General features: G+C 34.1%; 1 protein-coding gene across 1 annotated transcript; it reads left to right on the top strand.

The window, feature by feature from the left end:
- Positions 1 to 501: 501 nt before the first annotated feature.
- Positions 502 to 1,470, top strand: LOC113351939. Its single transcript, XM_026595843.1, has one exon. It carries the CDS (start codon positions 502 to 504, stop codon positions 1,468 to 1,470), a length of 969 nt encoding a protein of 322 aa, XP_026451628.1.
- The last annotated feature ends 12,405 nt before the right edge of the window (positions 1,471 to 13,875 follow it).

The raw sequence follows: 13,875 nt of genomic DNA, 5'->3' as shown, positions 1-13,875 counted from the left end.
TCATCTCAGACTTTGTGATTCCCCAAGATAGATATTCTAAACTCTTATTTGATTTGTTTAGATTGTTTTTGAGAGGTGATTAGTAATCCAGGCTTCTCATCTAACTGAGTGTAAGTGTTCCGGATTCGTAAGGTTTGTTGGATTTTTTCTACTGCAAACCTAGATTGAAAAATCATAAGGGAAATTAAATATGATTATCTGTTAGGGGCATATTGGTATCAAAAGCATTCACCGAGAAACTCTTAGGCTGTAAAGAGCGACAGCTAAGAGTGAGCTAATTACAAATGGTGAATGGCAAATACCAGAGGTGACGAATGCTTATTTCAATGAAAATGACTTACCATGTATAGGGAATGGAGCTGATAGAAAAATTTGGGAAACAAGTTTAACAGGGGATTTTCTGTTGCAAATACAGTACAAGATATAAGAAAAAAGTTCCCTAAATGTTCATGGGCTAAGAAAATTTGGAGATCTTGCATACATTTAAACTTGGCCTGTAATATGTGGAAAATTGTGAGAGGTGTCATAGCAACAGAAGAAAGTGTCAGAAAGAAAGGCTTTTCTACTGTTTCAAAATGTTATATATGCTGCAATGGACATGATACAGTGACACATCTACTATGGGAATGCTCCTTCAGTAAGAAGATTTGGCACTGGTTGGGAGGTATATTTAAATTCTTAAATCCTTCAAATTTTGATGAAGTACTTAACTGGGTGCAATCTAAAAGTCCTGTAGTAAAAGAAATCTGGTATATTGATGCTTATACTTTAATGGTTGAAATATGGTTGACTAGGAATAAAAAACTGTATAAAGATGAGACTCCAAATACAAAGAATGTTAAGCACAAAATATTGTGGTTTACTAGAGTGTACAATAGTAGAATTGAGGGGATGATGCATAATTGGAGTTATGATTTGAATATCATTCTATACTTTGGGCTGAAGGGGATAAAAAGTAAAACTACAAGAATTAAGGAGATCCATTTCAGTCTGCCAGAAAACAATCAAATACTAATTTGTTGTGATGGAGCAGCTAAAGGCAACCCTGGAGGGGCAGGTTTCGGATTTATTGGAAGAAATAGTGAGAGCGAATGTGTGGGAGCAATGACTGGTGGTCTGGGTATTGCAACAAATTTTGTAGCAGAGATGATGGCTTTAGTAATGTCAGGTGAATGGGATGTATCTAAATCTTTCTTGAATGTAGTTTTTAGTCTAGATTCTCAGGCTATTTTGAAGGCTTTCACTGGTAATAGAATTCCTTGGATGATTCTTAACATATGGAAGAAAGTAATTTTCCATCTGAGAAGAGTATTTTTCAGACATGCTTATAGAGAAGCAAATTTTTCAGCAGATAAGATTTCCAAAAAAGGAGCTACTTTGAGTAGGGGAGAAATTGTAAGATATGAGAATAAACCAAGCTTTGTAGGAAGTATGGAAGATGAAAATACTAAATACTTTAGATTCTACTGAAAATGTAAAGATTTTTTGTATTTCTTTTTTGTTCTTTTGAGTGTAATCAAACTAACCCTTGGAGTGTCTTGGCTAGTTTTTGTTTGAAAAGTTTTTAGTAATAAATTTATATGATTTAGAAAAAAAAAGCTAAGAGAATCAAGTGCGCATAATTTTGCGAGGTCCAAGAGGTGTAAAGAAACAATTGAAGATGAATTGCTTGGAAGATTAATTCGTTCTCAACTACATTCCACTCCGAAGTATGATAGTAGGCTAGTGTTTGTATCCGTTTCAAAGTTGGACGAGGTTCCGGGGTTTTTCTGCAGGTGCAGTTTTCCTCGTTAATAAAACTTCTGGTGTCTTGTGTTTTTTTCCTTTTTCGCATTATATTATTTAATCTTTATAATAGCAATATCACAAGTAGCACATAATCAATCTAGATAGTTTAAGTCCTTGATAATTGAGATCAAAAACAAGACTTTCTCTTGTTGAATTCGTATCTTGAAAGATAGATTAAAAGTTTCATACTTGTTAAATTCGGTTACCTTGATTTGGTTACAACTATAGTGATCTTGAATATTGATTTTGGTGATCATCCAAGAACTTTTTTACACAATCAGGTTCACGAAATTTCGGTCTAAACATATTGATTGCAGAAGAGATAAGAGAAAAACTCTATATAGAATCTTATTCAAGGGTTTTTGCTTTGACCTACTTGTGATTGTATTTGGTTTTTTCCATACAGGTTGTTGAACGAAAAAGTTGATGGTGTACTTGGTGCCTTATCTTTTTAAATTGGTATGAGAGAAACACTGTTAGATCTAATAAGTTTGTGTTAGTGGTGATATGAATCTACAAATAAAAGTTCAATCTCTATTAACGTGTCACCAGCCTTCGATGGCACAAATTGCTTATGATATAAAATAGTTGTGTGCTCCTTCTTGCATTTCCGAGATTTTTAAACATGGGTGCAGGTTGTCAAGGGGTATGTTCCTCAAACAGTTACAGAAGGCCGTAAAATTGTTGTTAAGGATATAGCAAAGTTGAAATCGGTGCTACAAAGCATAATTCTGATGGACTGAATGTTATTATCCATGCCATGACCCAAGATCCTCAACACCATGTGTATACGTGCACTACGTCAAAGGAAGCTTGTGATATTTTAGAGACCGTATTTGAAGGGAATTCCTTAGAAAATTCGTTTGAGGAATTCAAATCTGAGATAGTGGATGCCTCTCATGCATTAGGTAGGACTATTTCCGGAAAGGTCACTGTGATGAAAATTTTATGAGTGTAAAAAACATGCCATCACTGGATGAAACGATCTTTCTACTCTTTCTAGAAGCATCCTTGTTCGGAACTAAAGATACTTGACCATGAACAACACATTAAGGCCAAAAAAGATATTGCCTTCAAATCCTTAAACAAAACTGAGGTACTTGATAAAGTGAAAGTGTTAGTGCTTCTGAGAAACATCACGTGGATGACTGCGAGTAGTTATAAAGATCTTGATAATTCAGTGTCGCTTATCACAAGATGATTTAAGAATCTTCGTATGAAGAGAAATAAATGTTTCTCTAGTGAACCTCCCTCATCATCAAAAAATCCACACAATCGTGTTCCTCCTAAAAACATGGACTCTAATGATAGTGATGATGAGGACATGCCTCAATGCTTCAAGTGGAAGGTTCGGTCACTTTGTTGATGAGTGTCTAAACCGGGTTTACAAACCTTGGCAGTTCACGAAGTCAGCTTCAAGGGGTAGGTTAGATGTAAATGGTTCACAAACCGGGATTGAAACCTCTACAGTCCGAGGAATTTAGGCTGAATTAGTTTTTACATACAAGTATGTGTACCTTTCGCCAAGCAGTTTTAAGTTTCTCATAATTATTTGAAACATTGACAAGAGTCATAGATGGTATGCATTGTTGCTTGGGCAATTTCCAAATGATCAACTTGAAATAAAAATAGTTTGTGAATGATAAATTTTTGTACTAAGATCGTTAAGGATCTATAAAAATCCATTGCTTGAACTATATGTCGAGAGTTCAACCAAGACATGCTTGAAATCGAAATTTCTTCATCGCAATATTAAATCTACTAAAATCATACGATAGAGTCTCATAAGATAGAATGGTAAATGTCGTGAGTAAATAGGATAAGCCAGTCTTCACATAACTCTTTGTTGATGAAATTCTCACAAATGTCTTCGTTTTTTCTTCGGTCTTCAATCTTCGAGGGTTATTCAGTGATGTCTGATACCCAACTACCAAACTTTAATCCTATTCCGAGACTTGACTTTAGTAGACTAGAAATCAAGATATAATTTTGTACATTTAACATTGACGACAATCTTGAGATAAAAAATCTTGCAGTTCGGCCGAGTGATACTCTAACAGGCTCCATCCTAGCCGACCATGTACACATTTCCTTATTGGTGAGTTGTTTTTGAATTATTATACATGGGAAATTCGACGTTTATGTATATACACTTGGGTTTATTTTTAATTAGAAAAAAAAATGCCACATCTTTGATAATAAACAAGGAGTTGAAGTTTTCTTTGGAGATTTAAGATGTTTCTCTTCATCGTTTTAGGTTTTACATCATCTTTTATTTATATATTTTAATGGACCTTACAAAATCCAAGATGACATAATTTCTTCTTATTGGTTAAGGATGTGATCGGATGTTCGAACCACGTTAATTTACTGATGTAAACACAGTTTTTTTTATTCATAACCTCATAATTATTAATTTTCTATTACATATAATTTTCGTATGATTGTTCTTATTTGCTTAACTTGCAAATCGAATGAATATGAGATCATATCTAAAGTTATCCTAAATTTTGGTGATAGGAAATCGTCGTTAATCATTAGTAGTTATTAGCATAATGTGATTGTTAGTATTAGTGATAACACCAAGTAAATGCATGCCGAACTTGACCTATCTAGCTATGTAGAACGGACTACTCGAATGTGTTCATTGCAATTGATTAACCTATTTCATAAACCTAACTATTTTGATAGAGTTTAATCTAATTGCGTGATGCGTTAGGTTCTTTGCTGACTAGAACTAATACATATATAACATTATGGTATAGTATTATAAAAAAAAATATTACTAGAGTATTTTCTCATTCATATACCCTAGTGTTTTCGATAATGAGAGATTGAATATTTAATGATTGCATAAGTCAATCATAATGCATGTTTTGTGATAGAATATGAACCCGTTACCCAATATTCACATATTATTAATTACTCTTAATTCATCTTCGCTTTCTACTTTAGTTTCGTTACTTTCAAACTATAAGATCCCCTTTTCGGTTAACTACGTTATTAAATCATTAAAAAAAATCATTACTCTCTATGGTAACGATCCCTTATTAATCACCATATTCTATATGATATTTGTGAGTAGGAGAACGTGATTATTTTAATGGATTGATAACCCATCGATACCCTGTCATCTAAGGGAATTGCAAAAACCAGTTGAGGACAGTGGACAACATGTCAAGTCTTAGGCCCTTAATCTTTATAGCTCGTTGATGTACATAGCTTGCATTGTTTGATTTTAGAATTCCAAGACATTTCATCTTTGGCTCACCCGTTCTTCCGTAAATATGAGTCATGATAGTTAGTTTATAGGTTATAACATTCTGAAATGATTGAGATTATTAGTGTATCCCCTTAAAAAGATATCAATGGTGTCTCCCAAGAAAACAGTGGCATATCATACTTAGCGAAGAAACTTATCCCCTTGGATTAATAACTAAGAAAGGTATTTCGAGGCTTCATTGGAATGAAATTATCCATATGGTTTTGAACTATTTCACGCATATGACCAAGGGCGTCAATGGAAATTATCTAGTTGTAACGCCAAATTAGTCTCAATGTATTTGTCATTCCTTTATTTCTTTTAGATCGAAATCATTAACACTTGTTAAAAATTAGTACTTCTTAAATTGTAATAGTAGTTTTGTATACTTATATATGTTATTGGATAGGGATAATTGGTGTTTGATACTCAGGTTTTGTCCAGATTTAGTCTTTGGTATAACATTTGTCCAACGTTAGGGCGTGGTACCTGGATTTGATGTTGACTTTAGTTGACTCCGTTATATGTTGAGTTTTGTCTAAAAATTATTTTAGAAAAATAAAAAATAATAATAATAAGAAATTACTAGGCAAACCCATCTTCTCAACCTTCTCTAAACCCATTGACACTACCATCACTTTCAAAAACCTATCACCACCATCATCCTTGTCCAAATTATCCATCCAAAATTTCATCATCAACATCCAAAACTCAATCATCCGCTTTCCGAGATTTTCAACTGTTGCTCCTATTTCTACATCCATTTTATCTTATTCCCATATTCACGAACATATCTTTTCCACGAAGAAAAATTACAGACAAGAAGTTGCAGGGATGGCGATTGTAATCACGTACACCATGAAAAGTCTTGTACTGAAGATACCAATTTCGAAACTTCATATAGAGTTCATGTTTTTGGTTTGCTTGTTTGAATGGATTAGGGCCGGTTCATCTTTCTTTGTCTGATGTTGATGGTGATTGAGATTCTCTGTCCGTTGAAAAAAATGATTGGGGAATTCGTCCTTCGGAAGATATTTGAGGTATTTAGGATTTTTTTTAAGGGTTTATAGAAGAAATTGATTAAATGTGTTCTCCATACTCTGTTTTGGGATATTATTTAGGGTTTATGGAAGAAATTGAATGTAAAGATAAGTAATTCTTCATCAAACCCATGTGTTTATTAACTCTTAAGATAGAGTTCCATAATGACAAATCCAATTTACAACTGACTCTAGCTCAATTATTGCTTCAAAATAACGACGGTGGTGGAGCGACGAAAGTGATGAAAAAGACGATACAATGTTGAAGAAGCAAAAGATATACACGTGTTTAACTATAGGGTAAATTCGTAATGTCAAAAAAAAATTACCCAAAATTAAATTAAATAAGACTTAAACTGGTCAATCCAAGTCAACGTTGAGTCCAGGTACCAAGCCCAAAGTTGGACAAATGTTAGACCAAAGACTAAACCTAAACAAAACCTGAGTATCAAACTCCAATTATCTCTATTGGATATATGAAAATATCTTATAGGGCATTGACATTACCGTACGTATCCGTTTCAATAAGAACAAAATATTTGATAAATCCAATATCCGATATTTCAGATAATTATCCTAAATTTTCTCTACGAACTCGTATGGACGTCGGATATTCGGTTACCCATTGTCACTCCTGCATCTAACCTATTAAATCCTTCATACCAGTTGCCAATTTCACGACGTTATTGGATTAACTATTGTATTTTTTTTCTTCAACACTCCTCAAATAATAATTGTCACAGTTGTTATAACCATCAATTAAAAATCTTCCACAATTTGATCAAGAAACTTGGCCCTAAACTAAGAGGTTCATGGCAATCGTTCTTTGGTCGGTTAATTACACAAGATATCTTCTCCACGTATACAAGCAACGCGGATCGGTAATAGACTGGACAATACCGTATAATGAAAATTATTTCGTAACTTGGGTCTCAGTGCCACGATACTTTTTATATGATGCCACATGCAACTGACAAACAACCTTACTCCTATTTCTATAGAGTTTTTGAAATCATTCTGCGAAATCGTTGGTATGCACATCGTCAACTTGATGTATTTCCTTATTTTCATTACTGTATATATTATTTGATAAGATTGTAAGGTGTGAAGTGGTTCACAAGAGTAGGTCCACAAACACAAAAGTAATTATACTACCAGTAATAAAAGCAAATTCATACATTAGTATATAACCATTTTATTTGAAAAGAATGATAAAAATGAGGTGAATTGTGATATTTATCTCAATGATGCTCCATAAACAATTGAAGCTTTTGACACATATAGTGACATTATGTCAAGGGCTTGTACACCTCAAATAAATAAGACACGCCCAAAAATAAATGGTGGCAAACACTTCAAGCCAGCCAACATGTGCAGAATTACTTTTGTTGGGACTGAAGCAAGAGCCGAGTAACCATAAGACAAACACTTTTTCAATTTTCTCATGCCTGAATTCGTTTTGTCTATTTATTATGAATACCTTGAAGCCTGCACATATTCCACTAACTTTCAACTTTTTATACTTTTCATCCTCATGTTCTTCACCCAAATAGAATGGAATAACCTCTTCCATTTTACATTTGATAACTACTCTTCTTAGTTAAATGGAACCAGATCTTGACCACACACCATATGGTATTCCAGTAATGAATAACAAATGACGTCATTACTTTCTTAGATATTTTGAGATTGAATACACATCAAGATAAAATAAAATCAAAATATTGATAAACACGCCGATTTTGAAGTCTACAATATATAATATGTGGATTCCATATTGCACATGTCCTCCTAAGCTCATAAGGGTAGTATTTCATCAAGCTCAAATCCAAGTCTTGGATACTCTAGAATTTCTAAAGAATACGTCAAAGTGTACATAATTTATCTAACATAGTCGCTTGAGGGAAACCGTATCATTAAGGAGGTGTTCCCTCAAACTTATAAATACGTAATATTAGCCTCAAATCTAAGGACCCTAACTTAAAGTTTTTATCAATAAAGTGCAAATTCTCTCTCTAAGTTTGTATTCACGTATGTTTTAAATAAATATTGATTTTGACCCATCTTGGGTGTGATTGTTAGATTTCTAGGAACCATACTTTGATGTCGACACAAGAGGCAGACAAATTCCACCGAAGCAAAAGTTACAAAGAGATCGAGATAACACTACTTGAGACTGAATCAAACTACGAGGAAAGGAAAAGAGGCAAAATAAATAAACTTTATAGCTTCTCATCCAAATGTTTGATTTGCTTGGTTCTTCAACATTACTCGAAATCTTCGTCACTTCCAAGTACTCCAGTGATGCTGAATGTGTTCAACTAAGCATCATAGTTGTTGAAGATCCGTATCTATAATAATATATAAAAACAAGATGTTTTCGTATTATTATACAGTGTCATAGTATTATTACACAACATCAAATTCCAATTGTATCACAACTTTGACAACAATACCATGGTGATATGTATCACTCCCCTTTATTCAATACTTCATCTCATATGAAAACCACTCCCCCTTACATTATGATCCGTAAACCATATGTATTTGTAGTGTGAACTACACATTAATTCCCCCCCTTTTTGTCAATATAAATTGGCAAAGGTACGAAAACTAGTGGGATCATAATGAAATTCTCATAGAGATTTTTCATGACTAAAAGAAAACATATCAACTTTGTTTCGATGATTTCACATAGTCGAAACTTAGTGTATTCATCAAGGAGTTTATAAAGATACAAGAAAACTCCTATAATATTCCACAGTCGCACTCTCCACAAAGATTTGGCAATTAAGAACAAGTTCAAATAAGAACTCTCCTCCATATAATATCATTCCCGAGAGAACAACAAGAGCGACCTTACTTTTACAAGAAAATAATGATTTCTTTGTACATTAAAAAATTACATGAAGTTTCCTAGACAATAAAAATCAATAAGCTAAAAACAGCAAAACCTTAAGCTAGCAAAACCGATCATGAACTGAAATCAAAGAGCTTTTCCGGAACCCTCACGAGTCTTGAGACCTTTGATCTTGTGATTGACAGCATCCACTGCTTCTTCAGAGAAGATATCCTCATTGAGAATATCTTTAACATATGTTTTCATGAGAACAAGGTCAGAATTAACCTTTTTCAACTCAGTTCTTAACACATCGAGACCTTTCATAGTATCCACGAGCTGCAGTTTGCTTCCTCAAAGTGTTTAAGAAAATCATGAACCATTTCAGCCGAAACCATCTCCCCATTCTCAACATCTTGATGAGAATAGGCATAGTAGCATGAGGCATCAGGATTTTGACCATCAACATATACCAAGGTTCTTTTCTTCCCCCCCCCCCCCTGGACTCGAAACCAATCCCTTTATCAAAAATACCTCTTGCAAAAACACACGAGCGAGAAGGTGAAGACATTCTTGACAAAAAGAAAATAACCTAGAGTACGGGTACATGAATCGATGGGTTGAGAATTTAAATGGTTTCTTAGGGACGGTAACATTTAGGGTTTCTAAAGACAGTTCGTGACAAGTAAGTCATGGATACCCATACGAACACAACCCGAACCCAAAAGGAAAACAAAACAAAACCCGTAACGTACCCTTTTTACAAGGTACAACGAAACAATATAATTTTGCTACGTGGAGATTTTCTTTCACAATATTTGGCTCAATAAATTTTATATTTACACAAAGAGGAAAATACAGAGCACAAGAGTAGCAGGCAACTTGGTTACAAAAAAAAAACTTTTCAAACAACGAAGAGATTCACGAGACACAAACAATACTTAGGCAAAGCTGTCTGCAGACAATAGTTTAGATATGGACAATAAGAAAATAGATTAGAAAGCATTTTACCAATAAGTATACCTGACCATATCTCACTCAACCAGGATTATTTTTTTTTTGTGAGTGAGATTTCAACCATGTGATTAATTAGCACAAGTATGAGCCCTAAGCTCATTAAATGAATGGTATTCACGGTTGAGTCTTTTCTTTCTTCCAATTCTAGGAGAGAATCCTTTTTGATGTGAAAAATTATCGTAAAACTTACTGTCACCAGAATATGAGACTAAGTTAGAATCCTTAGCAGAAGAAGTTTGTATGGAGGATTTTGACAGCCTGTTGATAAGATCCTTGTATCCTTCAATTATCAGATTAAGGTTGTTTTTTATATCTCGACTGTTGCTTCCACCAATTGGTACCTTTTCACATCTTGAACATCATTCTTTACATTAGGTTGAGAAGAACCTCTCTGAAATCTCCTTGAACAATTTGTATTAATGCCACAATTGGTTTGAACGTTCGACGAGCATATTGAACTAACTTTCCTGGAAGAATTCACAGGGAGAGTACTAAAACCAATAGGTTTAGACATCCGAAAGTTAGTTTCACCTTTGAGTATTAGATCTAAGGTATGCTGAAGTCGACCAAAGTAATTGTCATTCTTCAGTTTGGTCTTTCGTTGAACATGTGAGTCACAAAAAAGACATACTTTCTGATCACCGGAGTGATTAAAGTGTATAGCATTAGAAACATCGTTAGAAGATTTCTTCCTTCCATGAGACGTGGTAAATCCATGATCAGTGGAAGAACCAAGCACTTCTTTAGCAATAGGAAGGGTTTCCAGTTTAGCTTATAAAGCTGTTTTCATTAGAGAAACATGATTAGAACTAGCCACATTTTCTAATATCACAGCAGAATCAGAAGTGATTGGTATGACGTATTCCATAGAATGACCTTTGTCTCGAATAAAGAGATTACTCAATAGTCGTTCTATTTCAAGAGCATCTTCTTTGAGTTTAGCCTCGAGTATGGATCTGGAAGAACAAACAACGGTATTTTCCTCACGAAGATCCTTTAATTGGGAATCACGATTTTTTACCATACCAACCATAGTATTGACCTTGTGTTTCAGCCTATTGATTTCAACTTCCTGGATTCTAACAGGTTTTAGAATCGTTGCACTTTCTTGGGATATTTCCTTTTCTACTTCAGAGTCAGACTCGTCAGTAAGAAAATCAGGGTAACACATATCAATACTTGTCTTTTTCGTGTGAACCGCATGTTCATCTATATGTGAGATCGACACGTCTTTCTCTTTCATAAATTTCATAGAAACAGAACTTTTATTTCCGGTGATGCGTTTATCAGAGATAACACTACTGTCCATAAAGTCAGATCGCTACAAACACAGAATTATAAGGTCTTAAACGTGTTTGCCTGCTCTGATACCAATTGAAAAGGCGTGGGTCTAACAACTTTACTCAATATTTCGTTTAGGAAATCTGTATGGACAAACTCCAATATAATTCCAAGAGAATCAACTAGACAGTCAGACTCAATCAATGAAAATATATCCAAAAGTTGTATCTCAATTTCTCAAATCAATCTGCAATCAAACAAATGGAAATCTGTGAGCCGGATTAATATGAGAAATAACTTGGATGGTACCAAAGACCAATATCCAAGTGTCAATCAATTTATATCAACAACCAAAGGTTGGATTATCTAATTGATTGAACTACGCACAACCTGTGATATTTCAATTACATAAACAAATATGTTAGAGCATAGCTCGGTTGAACCCACCAAGCGTTGGTATGTCAAGTTTGGTTGTCATATTTTAGTGAATCAAAACTCATTTAAAGAGTCGCTTGATTATGTACTAGAGTCAACTTCGTATATGTTATCTTGAAAGTATTAGGATATGAGACATTACAATTATTGCGAAGACTTGAAGAAGTGAAGAAGTAAGAAGCTACAACGACAACATCATCCTTCCACTTGAGGTTAGTGATATTTGACTTAAACTGTTTCATTCCCTAACGTATCTTTCAAGTCGAGCATATTGAAAACAAAACTGCGAAGCATGAACACTCTAGATAGACATAGTATTAAGGAATACCATACGAGGTTTATTGCTCAACCATTAAACTTTGTAGATAAGACATCGACATAATCGTTTAAATGGTACTGTGATTATGTATGGGTATAAGGTGAGGATTTCATCCTAGGAAACAATGTTTTACATGTGTTTTAAGGAAGTAAATTCATGAACTTGTTTTGTGAATCGAAAAGGAAATCTCCAGGCGTTATTGGTATTGTTATTCATTGCATATCTTGTGAACAACCAATATGTGTGATTAGTATAACCACTCATGACTTGTTTGTGTTCTTGGTGAAACTATTCACAAAGGCCTGACTTTTGTATTGGTATGACTTTTATTAATGAAACCGATCTTAAGTAATCACCTGAGATGGAATGATCGAGTTTGTGATTTTGTAAGACCGACTCTGGGTAAAGGGGAACCGATCCTAGTAAGAGGTGCAACACATCACAAAGGGGAATCGATCCTTGTATGAGGTGCAACATGTTTTAGAAGAAAGGGGAATCGATCAAATGGACATGTGCAACACATTCAAGTAAGATACATGTATATGTGGGGAACCAATCCTAGTACCTAGTCAACCGAATTTTGGAAAGCTAGTGTGACTATGCACAGTACTCACATGGAGGTATAACCGAAACTTGTTTTGGTAGAACCGTGAAACCCATGATTTGTGATTGAGTGTTCTTGATCAATAACATAGTTCTTGAAAGTCAGATGAACCAATTCTAAACTTGTTTGGAAGTGTGGCAAATCCGTTTCAAGGTTGTAAGTATGAAAGAGGACTTACAAAGTAAGGATGTCGACATACTTTAAACATATGCAGTAACGCTTATCTTTAATTGTTCAAAGTTATTCCTTAATAGATAAAGGAAGAGAATCCGAGGATCGAAACATAAATAAGTTAAGAATCTTTTATTTAAGGTTTTTAATTTTATTTTAGGAAAATGAGAATTAGTAATGTTCATTTACTAGTTGAAGATTTTCCAAAGAGATTTTCGGTCATTATTTTGGACAGAGCATTTCCAGGAATTATGGAAACCGAATTTGGAATATATTGCATATATTGAGAGTATTTTCGGTTTTAGAAATTCCTTGGTGTCCAAACTTCATTATCTATAAATACTTGAAATTTGCATTTCTAGCAAACTAATCCTTCGTGACAACAAACTTCCTCGGTTGTGTTGTTACTAGTGAAGCCGCCTATTCGGAGAGGAGAGTAACCTAATTAGGCGAAATCTCTTACGACCGCTTAGTTTAAAGTCTTCTTTGGTATTGAGAAGCTCTATTAGCACCATTGGTGGGAAACTAGATAATTACGGTTTATCTTGTGTTTTCGATTGATTTGATTGACTAACGGCGGTTGAACTTTGATTGCACCTAGTTTTTTTATGCTTGAGAATCTTCTCTTCTGATATAAGATTCACTCAAACTAGATAAAAGTTTCGACAGGGATCTTTAGACTATTTTTAGATATAAAGACGTCTTGTGATAATCCATTGTTAACATACTCCGTTCTGTGTGTGATTGATCACAAAAAATTCAAGTTGTTGTGCGTAGGCGTTTATTAAAGATCTAAGAAGATTTGAAAACAAAGAAGATATTAAAGATTTCTGATTTGGGGTTCATAATCTTTGGTGTGCATAATACTTGTTTCGGTATAGAGGATCCAACTATAATCGGTTTATCCTTGTGGTAGATTAGATTGATTAGTTGTGTAGATCGGCATCAATACAATTCTTTGTGATTAAAAGTATTGATTGCAAAATCTTAACAATTACCTTTGGTAGTTGATCATAAGATAGATCTAAGAACCTAACGAAGGAGTTTATTGAGATAAACAAAAGAGCCTTTGTCGAACTCACATCACTTGGTTGAAAAGAGTTGCTACCAAACAGATTT

The sequence above is a fragment of the Papaver somniferum genome, chromosome 2 (assembly GCF_003573695.1).
Source record: "Papaver somniferum cultivar HN1 chromosome 2, ASM357369v1, whole genome shotgun sequence".
NCBI classification, from domain to species: Eukaryota; Viridiplantae; Streptophyta; class Magnoliopsida; order Ranunculales; family Papaveraceae; genus Papaver; species Papaver somniferum.
The sequence above is the reverse complement of the archived record's forward strand: the minus strand, read 5'-3'. Positions and strand labels throughout refer to the sequence as shown.